The 16,190-nt window shown below is 54.9% G+C and overlaps 2 protein-coding genes across 2 annotated transcripts in view; one reads left to right on the top strand and one right to left on the bottom strand.

Moving 5' to 3' along the window:
• ATP4A (ATPase H+/K+ transporting subunit alpha) overlaps positions 1 to 15,871 on the bottom strand; it is a 54,368-nt gene extending 38,497 nt beyond the window's left edge. Inside the window, 9 exon segments of the mRNA XM_065664504.1 lie at positions 2,201 to 2,399; positions 6,048 to 6,316; positions 7,870 to 7,987; positions 8,630 to 8,764; positions 11,561 to 11,674; positions 11,786 to 11,989; positions 13,925 to 13,984; positions 14,212 to 14,310; positions 15,853 to 15,871. Coding sequence (XP_065520576.1) covers positions 2,201 to 2,399; positions 6,048 to 6,316; positions 7,870 to 7,987; positions 8,630 to 8,764; positions 11,561 to 11,674; positions 11,786 to 11,989; positions 13,925 to 13,984; positions 14,212 to 14,310; positions 15,853 to 15,864 — 1,210 coding nt within the window. The 5' untranslated portion in view covers positions 15,865 to 15,871.
• On the top strand, positions 8,602 to 15,038 carry HRCT1 (histidine rich carboxyl terminus 1). The gene is made up of 3 exons (XM_065664503.1): positions 8,602 to 8,771; positions 11,619 to 11,668; positions 14,242 to 15,038. Exon 3 carries the CDS (start codon positions 14,320 to 14,322, stop codon positions 14,950 to 14,952), a length of 633 nt encoding a protein of 210 aa, XP_065520575.1. The 5' UTR covers positions 8,602 to 8,771; positions 11,619 to 11,668; positions 14,242 to 14,319; the 3' UTR covers positions 14,953 to 15,038.
• Positions 15,872 to 16,190: the final 319 nt, after the last annotated feature.

Raw genomic sequence — 16,190 nt, 5'->3', positions numbered from 1 at the left:
GGACCCATAGTGATGGAAGGGACCCATAGCGATGGAAGGGACCCATAGCGATGGAAGGGACCCATAGCGATGGAAGGGACCTATAGCGATGGAAGGGACCCATAGCAATGGAAGGGACCCATAATGACCTATAGTGATGGAAGGGACCCATAGCGATGGAAGGGACCCATAGCGATGGAAGGGACCCATAATAACCTATAGTGATGGAAGGGACCCATAGCGATGGAAGGGACCCATAGCGATGGAAGGGACCCATAGCGATGGAAGGGACCCATAGCGACCCATAGCAATGGAAGGCACCCATAGCAATGGAAGGGACCCATAGCGATGGAAGAGACCCATAGCGATGGAAGGGACCCATAGCGACCCATAGCGATGGAAGGCACCCATAGCGATGGAAGGGACCCATAGCGATGGAAGGGACCCATAGTGATGGAAGGGACCCATAGCGATGGAAGGGACCCATAGTGATGGAAGAGACCCATAGCGATGGAAGGGACCCATAGCGATGGAAGGGACCCATAGCGATGGAAGGGACCCATAGCGATGGAAGGGACCCATAGCGACCCATAGCGATGGAAGGGACCCATAGCGATGGAAGGGACCCATAGCGATGGAAGGGACCCATAGTGATGGAAGGGAGCCATAGTGATGGAAGGGACCCATAGCGATGGAAGGGACCTATAGTGATGGAAGGGACCCATAAGGACCCATAGCAATGGAAGGCACCCATAAGGACCCATAGCAATGGAAGGCACCCATAGCGACCCATAGCAATGGAAGGCACCCATAGCGACCCATAGCGATGGAAGGCACCCATAAGAACCCATAGCAATGGAAGGCCCCCATAGCGACCCATAGCAATGGAAGGCACCCATAGCGACCCATAGCAATGGAAGGCACCCACAGCGACCCATAGCGATGGAAGGCACCCATAAGGACCCATAGCAATGGAAGGCACCCATAGCGACCCATAGCAATGGAAGGCACCCATAGCGACCCATAGCAATGGAAGGCACCCATAAGGACCCATAGCAATGGAAGGCACCCATAGCAACCCATAGCAATGGAAGGCACCCATAGCGACCCGTAGCAATGGAAGGCACCCATAGCGACCCATAGCAATGGAAGGCACCCATAGCGACCCATAGCAATGGAAGGCACCCATAGCGACCCATAGTGATAGAAGTCACCCACAACGACCCATAGCAATGGAAGGCACCCATAGCGACCCATAGCAATGGAAGGCACCCATAAGGACCCATAGCAATGGAAGGCACCCATGAGGACCCATAGCAATGGAAGGCACCCATAGCGACCCATAGCAATGGAAGGCACCCATAAGGACCCATAGCAATGGAAGGCACCCATAGCAACCCATAGCAATGGAAGGCACCCATAGCGACCCATAGCAATGGAAGGCACCCATAGCGACCCATAGCAATGGAAGGCACCCATAGCGACCCATAGCAATGGAAGGCACCCATAGTGACCCATAGCAATGGAAGGCACCCATAAGGACCCATAGCAATGGAAGGCACCCATAGCGACCCATAGCGATGGAAGGCACCCATAAGAACCCATAGCGATGGAAGGCACCCATAAAGACCCATAGTGACGGAAGGCACCCACAACGACCCATAGTGATGGAAGACACCCATGAGGACCCATAGTGATGGAAGATGCCCATAACAACCTATAGTGATAGAAGTCACCCATGAGGACCCATAGTGATGGAAGGCACCAATAGCAACCCATAGTGATAGAAGTCACCCATAGCGACCCATAGCAATGGAAGGCCCCCATAGCGACCCATAGTGATGGAAGGCACCCATAGTGACCCATAGCAATGGAAGGCACCCATAGCGACCCATAGCAATGGAAGGCACCCATAAGAACCCATAGCAATGGAAGGCACCCATAGCCACCCATAGCAATGGAAGGCACCCATAGCGACCCATAGCAATGGAAGGCACCCATAGCGACCCATAGCAATGGAAGGCACCCATAGCGACCCATAGTGATGGAAGGCACCCATAGCAACCTATAGCGATAGAAGTCACCCATGAGGACCCATAGTGATGGAAGGCACCCATAGCGACCCATAGCAATGGAAGGCACCCATAGCGACCCATAGCGATGGAAGGCCCCCATAGCGACCCATAGCAATGGAAGGGGCCCATCGTGACCAGGAACGCACCGGACTGGTCCTCGGTGGTGTCGGCGCTGTGGATGTGGTTGTCGAACCAGAGGTGCGCCACGGTCATGCGGTTCTGGGTGAGGGTCCCGGTCTTGTCGGAGCAGATGGTGGACGTGGAGCCCAAGGTCTCCACCGCCTCCAGGTTCTTCACCACGCAGTTCTTGCGCGCCAGGCGCTTGGCCGTCAATGAGAGGCACACCTGGGGGTCAGGGGGGGCCCATAGGGACCTTAAGGACTCCTATAGGGCCCATGGGGACATCAAGAGACCCCTATGAGCTCCATGGGTCCATCAAGGCCATAAGGACTCCTATAGGACCCATGGGATGGGATGGGACCCATGGGGATATCAAGAGACCCCTATGAGCTCCATGGGTCCATCAAGAACTTAAGGAGTCCCATAGGACCCATAGTATGGGATGGGACCCATAGAGACATCAAGAGACGCCTATGAGCTCCATGGGTCCATCAAGGCCATAAGGACTCCCATAGGGCCCATGGGGACATCAAGAGACCCCTATGAGCTCCATGGGTCCATCAAGACCAGAAGGACTCCTATAGGACCCATGGGGACATCAAGAGACCCCTATGAGCTCCATGGGTCCATCAAGGCCATAAGGACTCCTATAGGACCCATAGTATGGGATGGGACCCATGGGGATATCAAGAGACCCCTATGAGCTCCATGGGTCCATCAAGAACTTAAGGAGTCCCATAGGACCCATAGTATGGGATGGGACCCATAGAGACATCAAGAGACCCCTATGAGCTCCATGGGTCCATCAAGACCATAAGGACTCCTATAGGACCCATAGAGACATCAAGAGACCCCTATGAGCTCCATGGGTCCATCAAGGCCACAAGGACTCCTATAGGACCCATGGGATGGGATGGGACCCATGGGTCCATGAAGACCATAAGGACTCCCATAGGGCCCATGGGGACATCAAGAGACCCCTATGAGCTCCATGGGTCCATCAAGACCAGAAGGACTCCTATAGGACCCATAGTATGGGATGGGACCCATGGGGATATCAAGAGACCCCTATGAGCTCCATGGGTCCATCAAGACCATAAGGACTCCCATAGGACCCATGGGGACATCAAGAGACCCCTATGAGCTCCATGGGTCCATCAAGACCATAAGGACTCCTATAGGGCCCATGGGGACATCAAGAGACCCCTATGAGCTCCATGGGTCCATCAAGGCCATAAGGACTCCTATAGGACCCATGGAATGGGATGGGACCCATGGGGACATCAAGAGACCCCTATAAGCTCCATGGGTCCATCAAGAACTTAAGGAGTCCCATAGGACCCATAGTATGGGATGGGACCCATAGAGACATCAAGAGACCCCTATGAGCTCCATGGGTCCATCAAGAACTTAAGGAGTCCCATAGGACCCATGGGATGGGATGGGACCCATAGAGACATCAAGAGACCCCTATGAGCTCCATGGGTCCATCAAGACCAGAAGGACTCCTATAGGACCCATGGGGACATCAAGAGACCCCTATGAGCTCCATGGGTCCATCAAGGCCATAAGGACTCCTATAGGGCCCATGGGGACATCAAGAGACCCCTATGAGCTCCATGGGTCCATCAAGAACTTAAGGACTCCTATAGGACCCATAGTATGGGATGGGACCCATGGGGATATCAAGAGACCCCTATGAGCTCCATGGGTCCATCAAGAACTTAAGGAGTCCCATAGGACCCATGGGATGGGATGGGACCCATAGAGACATCAAGAGACCCCTATGAGCTCCATGGGTCCATCAAGGCCATAAGGACTCCCATAGGACCCATGGGGACATCAAGAGACCCCTATGAGCTCCATGGGTCCATCAAGAACTTAAGGACTCCTATAGGACCCATGGGATGGTATGGGACCCATAGAGACATCAAGAGACCCCTATGAGCTCCATGGGTCCATCAAGAACTTAAGGGGTCCCATAGGACCCATGGGATGGGATGGGACCCATGGGGACATGAAGAACTTGAACTTGGTGGCACCCAATGGCCTTGATGGCACCCAATGGACTTAATGGCACCCAATGGCCTTAATGGGACCTCACTGGGACTTGATGGGACCTAAAGGGACTTGATGGCACCCAATGGCCTTGATGGCACCCAATGGCCTTGATGGCACCCAATGGACTTAATGGCACCCAATGGCCTTGATGTCACCCAATGGCCTTGATGGCACCCAATGGCCTTGATGGCTCCCAATTGACTTAATGGCACCCAATGGACTTAATGGCACCCAATGGCCTTGATGGCACCCAATGGCCTTGATGGAACCCAATGGCCTTAATGGAACCCAATGGCCTTAATGGGACCTCACTGGGACTTGATGGGACCTAAAGGGACTTGATGGCACCCAATGGCCTTGATGTCACCCAATGGCCTTGATGGCACCCAATGGCCTTGATGGCACCCAATGGACTTAATGGAACCCAATTGACTTAATGGCACCCAATGGCCTTGATGGCACCCAATGGCCTTGATGGCACCCAATTGACTTAATGGCACCCAATGGTCTTAATGGAACCCAATGGCCTTGATGGCACCCAATGGACTTAATGGCACCCAATGGCCTTGATGGCACCCAATGGACTTGATGTCACCCAATGGCCTTGATGTCACCCAATGGCCTTGATGGAACCCAATGGCCTTGATGGCACCCAATGGCCTTAATGGCACCCAATGGCCTTGATGGAACCCAATGGCCTTAATGGGACCTCACTGGGACTTGATGGGACCTAAAGGGACTTGATGGCACCCAATGGCCTTGATGTCACCCAATGGACTTAATGGCACCCAATGGACTTGATGGCACCCAATGGACTGAATGGCACCCAATGGCCTTAATGGAACCCAATGGCCTTGATGGCACCCAATGGCCTTGATGGCACCCAATGGACTTAATGGCACCCAATGGACTTAATGGCACCCAATGGCCTTGATGGCACCCAATGGCCTTGATGGCACCCAATTGACTTAATGGCACCCAATGGTCTTAATGGAACCCAATGGCCTTGATGGCACCCAATGGACTTAATGGCACCCAATGGCCTTGATGGCACCCAATGGACTTGATGTCACCCAATGGCCTTGATGTCACCCAATGGCCTTGATGGAACCCAATGGCCTTGATGGCACCCAATGGCCTTAATGGCACCCAATGGCCTTGATGGAACCCAATGGCCTTAATGGGACCTCACTGGGACTTGATGGGACCTAAAGGGACTTGATGGCACCCAATGGCCTTGATGTCACCCAATGGACTTAATGGCACCCAATGGACTTGATGGCACCCAATGGACTGAATGGCACCCAATGGCCTTAATGGAACCCAATGGCCTTGATGGCACCCAATGGCCTTGATGGCACCCAATGGACTTAATGGCACCCAATGGACTTAATGGCACCCAATGGCCTTGATGGCACCCAATGGCCTTGATGGCACCCAATTGACTTAATGGCACCCAATGGACTTAATGGCACCCAATGGCCTTGATGTCACCCAATGGCCTTGATGGCACCCAATGGACTTAATGGTACCCAATGGCCTTGATGGCACCCAATGGCCTTAATGGGACCTCACTGGGACTTGATGGGACCTAAAGGGACTTGATGGCACCCAATGGCCTTGATGGCACCCAATGGACTTAATGGAACTCAATGGCCTTGATGGCACCCAATGGCCTTGATGGCACCCAATGGCCTTGATGGCACCCAATGGACTTAATGGCACCCAATGGCCTTGATGTCACCCAACGGCCTTGATGGCACCCAACGGCCTTGATGGCACCCAAAGGACTCGATGGGACGTCCACGTTACCGTGACGGTGGCCAGCAGCCCCTCGGGCACGTAGGCCACCACGATGGCCATGAAGAAGACCATGGCGCGCAGGAAGGGGTACCCGATGACCATGGCCACCACGAAGAAGGTGGCCCCGAAGAAGATGGCGAGGCCGGCGATGATGTCCACGAAGTGCTCGATCTCGATGGCGATCGGGGTCTTCTCGTTCTCCACCCCCGAGGCCAGGCTGGCGATGCGGCCGATGATGGTGCGGTCGCCGGTGTTGATCACCAGACCCATGGCCGTGCCTTCAAGGTTGGGGGGGGGGGGAGATGGGATGGGGTTGGGGGGGGTCTATAGGGTTGGGGGGGTCTATAGGGTTGGGGGGGGTCTATAGGGTTGGGGGGGTCTATAGGGTTGGGGGGGTCCTATAGGGTTGGGGGGGTCTATAGGGTTGAATGGGTCTATAGGGTTGGGGGGGGTCTATAGGGTTGGGGGGGGTCTATAGGGTTGGGGGGGGTCTATAGGGTTGGGGGGGGTCTATGGGGGTGGTGGGGTCTATAGGATTGGGGGGGGTCTATAGGGTTGGGGGGGGTCTATAGGGTTGGGGGGGTCTATAGGGTTGGGGGGGTCCTATAGGGTTGGGGGGGTCTATAGGGTTGGGGGGGTCTATAGGGTTGGGGGGGTCTATAGGGTTGGGGGGGGGTCTATAGGGTTGGGGGGGTCTATAGGGTTGGGGGGGGTCTATAGGGTTGGGGGGGGTCTATGGGGGTGGTGGGGTCTAAAGGGGGTGGTGAGAGGTGATGGGGTTGGTGGGGTGTAATGGGGTGGTGGGGGTCTAATGGGGTTCAATGGGTGGAATGGGGTGGAATGGGTCTAATGGGGTTGGTGGGGGTCTAATGGGCACCCAAAGGTCATGGTAGCACCCATAGGACATGGTGGCACTCATAGGTCATGGTGGCACCCATAGGTCATGGTGGCACCCATAGGTGCTGGTGGCACCCATAGGTCATGGTGGCACCTATAGGTCATGGTGGCACCCATACGTCATGGTGCCACCCATAGGTCATGGTGGCACCTATAGGTCATAGTGGCACACATAGGTCATGCTGGCACCCATAGGTGCTGTTGGCACCCATAGGTCATGGTGGCACCTGTAGGTGCTGGTGGCACTCATAGGTCATGGTGGCACCCATAGGTGCTGTTGGCACCCATAGGACATGGTGGCACCCATAAGTCATGGTGGTACCCATAGGTGCTGGTGGCACCCATAGGTCATGGTGGCACCCATAGGTCATGGTGGCACCTATAGGTCATGGTGGCACCCATACGTCATGGTGCCACCCATAGGTCATGGTGGCACCTATAGGTCATAGTGGCACCCATACGTCATGGTGCCACCCATAGGTCATGGTGGCACCTATAGGTCATAGTGGCACCCATAAGTCATGGTGGCACCCATAGGTGCTGTTGGCACCCAAAGGTCATGGTGGCACCCATAGGTGCTGGTGGCACCCATAGGTCATGGTGGCACCCATAAGTCATGGTGGCACCCATAGGTGCTGGTGGCACCCATAAGTCATGGTGGCACCTATAGGTCATAGTGGCACCCATAGGTCATGGTGGCACCCATAGGTCATGGTGGCACCCATAGGTGCTGGTGGCACCCATAGGTCATGGTGGCACCTATAGGTCATGGTGGCACCCATACGTCATGGTGGCACCCATAGGTGCTGTTGGCACCCATACGTCATGGTGCCACCCATAGGTCATGGTGGCACCCATAGGTGCTGTTGGCACCCAAAGGTCATGGTGGCACCCATAGGTGCTGGTGGCACCCATAGGTGCTGCTGGGGCCCACCTTCCAAGCACATGGTGGAGAAGAAGGCGATGTTCCGTGTCTCCAGCGGTGACTCATGGGTGCACTCGGGCGACCGCGTCTGAGGCTCCGACTCCCCGGTCAGGGAGGAGTTGTCCACCTGGAGGGGACGGTGATGGAGGCCTCAGCCCCATGGAGATGGACCAGGGACCCGTCTCCATCCATCTGCGTCCATCCCCATCCATCCCCATCCATCCATCCCCATCCATCCATCTCCATCCATCCCATCCATCTCCATTCATCTGCGTCCATCCCCATCCATCCATCCCATCCATCCCCATCCATCCCCATCCCCATCCATCTCCATCCATCCCCATCCATCCCCATCCATCCCCATCCATCCCCATCCATCCCATCCATCCCCATCCATCCCATCCATCCCATCCATCCCCATCCATCCCCATCCATCCCCATCCATCCCATCCATCCCCACCCATCTCCATCCATCCCCATCCATCCCCATCCATCCCCATCCATCCCATCCATCTCCATCCATCCCCATCCATCCCCATCCATCCCCATCCATCCCCATCCATCCCCATCCATCCCCATCCATCCCATCCATCTCCATCCATCCCCATCCATCCCCATCCATCCCCATCCATCCCCATCCATCCCCATCCATCCCATCCATCTCCATCCATCCCCATCCATCCCCATCCATCCCCATCCATCCCATCCATCCCCATCCATCCCCATCCATCCCATCCATCCCACCCCATCCCACCCCATCCCCTGGCACCTTGCATCCCTGTGCCGAGAGGATGCGGATGTCGGCCGGGACGCGGTCCCCCCCCTTGATCTCCACCAGGTCCCCCACCACCAGCTCGTTGGCGTTGATCTGCAGCTTCTCCCCCTCCCGGATCACCGTGGCTTGCTGCAAAGTGAGCCCCATACGGGTCTATAGGGGGAAGGGGGTCTATAGGGGCTCTATGGGGTGAAGGGGAGGTCCGTATGGGGTCTATAGGGTGAAGGGGAGGTCCATAGGGGGTCTATAGGGTGAAGGTCAGGTCCATAGGGGGTCTATAGGGTGAAGGGGAGGTCCATAGGGCGTCTATAGGGTGAAGGTCAGGTCCATATGGGGTCTATAGGGTGAAGGGGAGGTCCGTATGGGCTCTATAGGGTGAAGGGGAGGTCCATATGGGGTCTATAGGGTGAAGGTCAGGTCCATATGGGGTCTATAGGGTGAAGGGGAGGTCCATAGGGCGTCTATAGGGTGAAGGTCAGGTCCATATGGGGTCTATAGGGTGAAGGGGAGGTCCATAGGGGGTCTATAGGGTGAAGGTCAGGTCCATATGGGGTCTATAGGGTGAAGGGGAGGTCCATATGGGGTCTATAGGGTGAAGGTCAGGTCCATATGGGGTCTATAGGGTGAAGGGGAGGTCCATATGGGGTCTATAGGGTGAAGGGGAGGTCCATATGGGGTCTATAGGGTGAAGGGGAGGTCCATATGGGGTCTATAGGGTGAAGGGGAGGTCCATATGGGGTCTATAGGGGAAGGTCAGGTCCATATGGGGTCTATAGGGTGAAGGGGAGGTCCATATGGGGTCTATAGGGTGAAGGGGAGGTCCATAGGGGGTCTATAGGGTGAAGGTCAGGTCCATATGGGGTCGATAGGGTGAAGGGGAGGTCCATATGGGGTCTATAGGGTGAAGGGGAGGTCATATGGGGTCGATAGGGTGAAGGGGAGGTCCATATGGGGTCTATAGGGTGAAGGTCAGGTCCATATGAGGTCTATAGGGTGAAGGGGAGGTCCATATGGGGTCTATAGGGTGAAGGGGAGGTCCATAGGGGGTCTATAGGGTGAAGGGGAGGTCCATAGGGGGTCTATAGGGTGAAGGTCAGGTCCATATGGGGTCTATAGGGTGAAGGGGAGGTCCATAGGGGGTCTATAGGGTGAAGGGGAGGTCCATATGGGGTCTATAGGGGAAGGTCAGGTCCATATGGGGTCTATAGGGTGAAGGGAGGTCCATAGGGGGTCTATAGGGTGAAGGGGAGGTCCATAGGGGGTCTATAGGGTGAAGGGAGGTCCATATGGGGTCTATAGGGGGAAGGTCAGGTCCATATGGGGTCTATAGGGTGAAGGGAGGTCCATATGGGGTCTATAGGGTGAAGGGGAGGTCCATAGGGGGTCTATAGGGTGAAGGGGAGGTCCATATGGGGTCTATAGGGTGAAGGGGAGGTCCATATGGGGTCTATAGGGGGAAGGTCAGGTCCATATGGGGTCTATAGGGTGAAGGGGAGGTCCATAGGGGGTCTATGGGGTGAAGGTCAGGTCCATATGGGGTCTATAGGGTGAAGGGGAGGTCCATATGGGGTCTATAGGGTGAAGGTCAGGTCCATATGGGGTCTATAGGGTGAAGGTCAGGTCCATATGGGGTCTATAGGGTGAAGGGGAGGTCCATAGGGGGTCTATAGGGTGAAGGTCAGGTCCATATGGGGTCTATAGGGTGAAGGTCAGGTCCATATGGGGTCTATAGGGTGAAGGGGAGGTCCATATGGGGTCTATAGGGGGAAGGTCAGGTCCATATGGGGTCTATAGGGTGAAGGTCAGGTCCATATGGGGTCTATAGGGTGAAGGGGAGGTCCATAGGGGGTCTATAGGGTGAAGGTCAGGTCCATATGGGGTCTATAGGGTGAAGTTGAGGTCCATATGGGGTCTATAGGGTGAAGGTCAGGTCCATATGGGGTCTATAGGGTGAAGGTCAGGTCCATATGGGGTCTGTAGGGTGAAGGGGAGGTCCATAGGGGGTCTATAGGGTGAAGGGGAGGTCCATATGGGGTCTATAGGGTGAAGGGGAGGTCCATATGGGGTCTATAGGGTGAAGGGGAGGTCCATAGGGGGTCTATAGGGTGAAGGGGAGGTCCGTATGGCCTCTATAGGGTGAATGGGAGGTCCATAGGGCGTCTATAGGGCAAGGGTGAGGTCCATATGGGGTATAGAGGGTGAACCCCTATGTGTTCTCCATGATGGACACGATGTCCCTATGGGTTCTATATGATGGACACGATGTCCCTATGGGTTCTCCATGATGGAGATGATGTCCCTATGGGTTCTCCATGATGGACACGATGTCCCTATGGGTTCTATATGATGGACACGATGTCCCTATGTGTTCTCCATGATGGAGATGATGTCCCTATGGGTTCTCCATGATGGAAATGATGTCCCTATGGATTCTATATGGTGGAGATGAAGCTTCTATGGGTTCTCCATGATGGACACGATGTCCCTATGGGTTCTATATGATGGACACGATGTCCCTATGGGTTCTCCATGATGGAGATGATGTCCCTATGGGTTCTCCATGATGGAGATGATGTCCCTATGGGTTCTCCATGACGGACACGATGTCCCTATGGGTTCTCCATGATGGACACGATGTCCCTATGGGTTCTATATGATGGACACGATGTCCCTATGGGTTCTATATGATGGACACGATGTCCCTATGGGTTCTCCATGATGGAGATGATGTCCCTATGGGTTCTATATGATGGACACGATGTCCCTATGGGTTCTATATGATGGACACGATATCCCTATGGGTCCTATATGATGGACACGACATCCCTATGGGTCCTATATGATGGACACGACGTCCCTATAGGTTCTATATGTCAGAGATGCCCCCCCCCCCCCCCCCCCCCTACGTCCCGTCCCCCACCCCACCTGAGGCACCAGGTTCTTGAAGCTGGCGATGATGTTGGTGCTCTTGAACTCCTGGTAGTAACCGAAGCACCCGGTGACCACCACGACGGCGATGAGGGCGATGGCCAGGTACAGCTATGGGGTGAAGACCAGCGTGAGGACAACCCCATCCCGGCCTCACCCATTGCGTTTCTATGTGTGTGTCCCCGTCCCCCGTCCCCCCCCATAACATGGACCCCACCGTACGTTGTCGGAGCTGCCGCGGTCGCCCTCGCCCTCCTGCACCCCATAGGCGATGAGGCAAATGGCGGCCGCGACCCACATGAGGCACTGGAGCCCCCCAGCCAATTGACGGCCGAACTTGACGCATTCCGGGGTGCCCCGGGGGGGACGGAGCTCGTTGGGACCGTCCCGAAGGAGCCTCTCGGCGGCCACGGCCTCTACCAAGCCCTGGGGTGGGGGGAATGGGGGGGAATGGGGGGGAATGGGGGAATGGGGGCAATGGGGGGAATGGGGGAATGGGGGGAATGGGGGGAATGGGGGGGAATGGGGGTAATGGGGGCAATGGGGGGAATGGGGGTAATGGGGGGAATGAGGGCAATGGGGTAATGGGGGTAAAGGGGGGAATGGGGGAATGGGGGCAGTGGGGGGAATGGGGGGAATGGGGGGAATGGGGGGGAATGGGGGGAATGGGGGCAATGGGGGTAATGGGGGCAATGGGGCAATGGGGGGAATGGGGTAATAGGGGGAATGGGGGGAATGGGGGTAATGGGGGCAATGGGGTAATGGGGGGAATGGGGGGAATGGGGGAATAGGGGGAATGGGGGTAATGGGGGCAGTGGGGGGAATGGGGGTAATGGGGGAATGGGGGGAATGGGGAATGGGGGGAATGGGGGTAATGGGGGAATGGGGGGAATGGGGGAATGGGGGGAATGGGGGGAATGGGGGAGTAGGGGGAATGGGGGAATGGGGGGAATGGGGTAATGGGGGGAATGGGGGGAATGGGGGGAATGGGGGTAAAGGGGGGAATGGGGGTTATGGGGTAATTGGGTAATGGGGGAAATGAGTTAATGGGGGGAATGGGAGGAATGGGGGTAATAGGGGGAATGGGGGGTAATGGGGGTAATGGGGCAATGGGGGTAATGGGGTCAACAGGGGTAACGGGATCAATGGGGATCTACGAGGGTCTATGGAGATCTATAGGTGTCAATGGGTGTCAGTGGGGATCAATAGGGATCTATGTGGGTCAGTGGAGGTCTATGGGTGTCAATGGGTGTCAATGGGAATCTATGGGGGTCAGTGGGTGTCAATGGGTGTCAATGGGGATCAATGGGGATCTATGGGGGTCAATGGGGGTTTATGGGGGTCAATGGGTGTCAATGGGAATCTATGGGGTCAGTGGGGGTCAGTGGGTATCAGTGGTGATCAGTGGGGATCTCTAGGGCTCAGTGGGTGTCAATGGGTGTCAATGGGAATCAATGGTGATCTATGGGGGTCAATGGAGGTCAGTGGGTGTCAGTGGGGATCTATGGGGATCTATGGGGGTCAATGGAGTTCAATGGGTGTCAGTGGGCATCAGTGGGGGTCAATGGGGGTCTACGAGGGTCTATGGGGGTCTATGGGTGTCGATGGCTGTCAGTGGGTGTCAATGGGTGTCAATGGCTGTCAATGGGGGTCAGTGGGGGTCTATGGGGGAAACAGAGTTCAATAGGGATCAGTGGGGTCTATGGGGGTCAATGGGTGTCAGTGGCTGTCAATGGGGTCTATGGGGGTAAACGGGTTTCAGTGGGGGTCATTGGGGTCAATGGAGGTCAATGGGTTCTATGGGGGTCAATGGGTGTCAATGGGGGTCTATGGGCATCTATGGGGGTAAAGGGGTTCAGGGGGTGTCAATGGGGATCTATGGGTGTCAATGGCAGTCAATGGGTGTCAATGGGGGTCTATGGGCATCTATGGGGGTAAACGGGGTTCAGTGGGTGTCAATGGGGTCTACGGGGATCTATGGGTGTCAATGGTGTCAATGAGGGTCTATGGGGGTAAACGGGGTTCAGTGGGTGTCAATGGGGTCTATGGGGATCTATGGGTGTCAATGGGTGTCAATGGGGGTCTATGGGGGTAAACGGGGTTCAATGGGGGTCAATGGGGTCTATGGGGGTTAATGGGTGCCAGTCGGGGTCAATGGGGGTCTATGGGGCTAAACGGGGTTCAGTGGGTGTCAATGGTGTCTATGGGGGTCAATGGGTGTCAATGGCTGTCAATGGGGGTCTATGTGGGTCTATGGGGGTAAACGGGGTTCAGTGGGGGTCAATGGGGTCTATGGGGGTAAACGGGGTTCAATGGGGCTCAATGGGGTCTATGGGGGTCAGTGGGGCTCAATGGGCTCACCTTGGTGACGCTGGTGCTGTACTTGGTCTCCAGGTCGCTGGTGTCCAGCTTGTGGTCATCCTGGGGACAGCGACCCCTGACCTCTGACCTCCCAGTGCCTCCCAGTCCCTCCCAGTATGGACCTCCCGGTGCCCCCCCATTGGCTCCCACTGAGCTCCCAGTGCCCCCCCATTGGCTCCCATTGAGCTCCCAGTGCCCCCCCATTGGCTCCCATTGAGCTCCCAGTGCCCCCCCATTGGCTCCCATTGGGCTCCCAGTGCCTCCATTGGCTCCCAGTGCCCTCCTACCACGTCCATTTCCTTCTTCATGTCCTCCAGCTTCTCCTTGCGGTGGCCTCGGCCCTTGCCTTTGGCTGGGGCTTTGCCCCGAGGCCCCATCTCGTAGCTCTGGGGGCCATGATCCAACATCATCATCATCATCATCATCCATCATCATCATCATCGTCATCATCAACATCATCCATCATCATCATCATCATCATCATCATCATTGTCATCATCATCAACATCATCATCAACATCATCATCCATCATCATCATCATCATCGTCATCATCAACATCATCATCCATCATCGTCATCATCATCAACATCATCATCCATCATCATCATCATCATCGTCATCATCAACATCATCATCCATCATCGTCATCATCATCGTCATCATCAACATCATCATCCATCATCGTCATCATCATCATCATCATCCATCATCATCATCATCATCCATCATCATCGTCATCATCATCATTGTCATCATCGTCATCATCAACATCATCATCCATCATCATCATCATCATCATCGTCATCATCATCATCCATCATCATCATCAACATCATCATCCATCATCATCATCAACATCATCATCAACATCATCATCCATCATCATCATCATCATCATCAACATCATCATCTATCATCATCATCATCATCGTCATCATCGTCATCATCATCAACATCATCATCCATCATCATCATCATCATCATTGTCATCGTCATCATCAACATCATCATCCATCATCATCATAATTGTCATCATCATCATCATCATCATCAACGTCTTCATCATCATCAACATTAATGTCATCATCCATCATCATCATCATCATGGTCATCATCATCATCAATCACCATCCTCATCCTCATCCTCATCATCATCATCCGTCATCATTGTCATTATCATCATCAACATCATCATTCATCATCCATCATCATCATCATTGTCATCGTCGTCATCATTGACATCATCATCATCCATCATCCATAATCATCATCATCATCATCCATCATCACCATCACCATTGTCATCATCATCATCCATCATCATGTCATCATTATTCATCATCATCATCGTCATCATCATCATCATCGTCATCATCATCATCATCATCATTATCATCCATCATTATCATCCATCATCCATCATCATCATCATCATCACCATCATCATCCCTCCATGGCTCTGTCCTCTCCATCCCACCAGCGCTCCAGCCCTTCCTCCCTCCTCCATCCCCATGTCCACCCCTTCCATTGTCTATCCATCCCTGTCCACCCCTTCCATTGTCCATCCATCCCTGTCCATCCCTTCCATTGTCCATCCATCCCTGTCCATCCCTTCCATTGTCCATCCATCCCTGTCCACCCCTTCCATTGTCCATCCATCCCTGTCCATCCCTTCCATTGTCCATCCATCATCCATCCCTCATCCATCCATCATCCATCCATCATCCATCATCCATCCATCCATCATCCATCCATCATCCATCATCCATCCATCCATGCATCCATCCATCATCCATCCATCATCCATCCTCCATCCATCCTCCATCCATCCCTCATCCATCCCTATATCCATTACCCCTCCATTATCCCCCCTCCATCCCCATATCCGCCCCCCACCCCCCCAATCCCACCCCATCTCCCCCTCACCTCCTTCCCCATTGCAGCTCCCAGTCGCTCCCAGTCCCGCCCAGCCCCACAGCCTCCCCTTATACCCCAGCCCAAGGTGACCCCAAGTGTGGGCCCTCCCCACAGCGCCGTGTCCTTGATGTCCTTCGCCCTTATCGGCAGGGTCCTTATCAGTGGGGCAGGCAATGGGGCAGCCGTGGGGCTGGTTAATCATTGACGGGGCCTTGGCCTTATCTCAGCACTGACCTTCAAGGAGAGGCAAGGGCCCCACGTGTGGGTCCCATGGGGTGCTGGGACCCATAAGGAGGCAGGAACATGGGGGTGTGGGGTATGGGGTATGGGGTATGGGATATGGGGTA

Source organism: Lathamus discolor, unplaced genomic scaffold (assembly GCF_037157495.1).
Source record: "Lathamus discolor isolate bLatDis1 unplaced genomic scaffold, bLatDis1.hap1 Scaffold_231, whole genome shotgun sequence".
NCBI classification, from domain to species: domain Eukaryota; kingdom Metazoa; phylum Chordata; class Aves; order Psittaciformes; family Psittacidae; genus Lathamus; species Lathamus discolor.
This window is presented reverse-complemented; position numbering and strand designations above follow the sequence as displayed.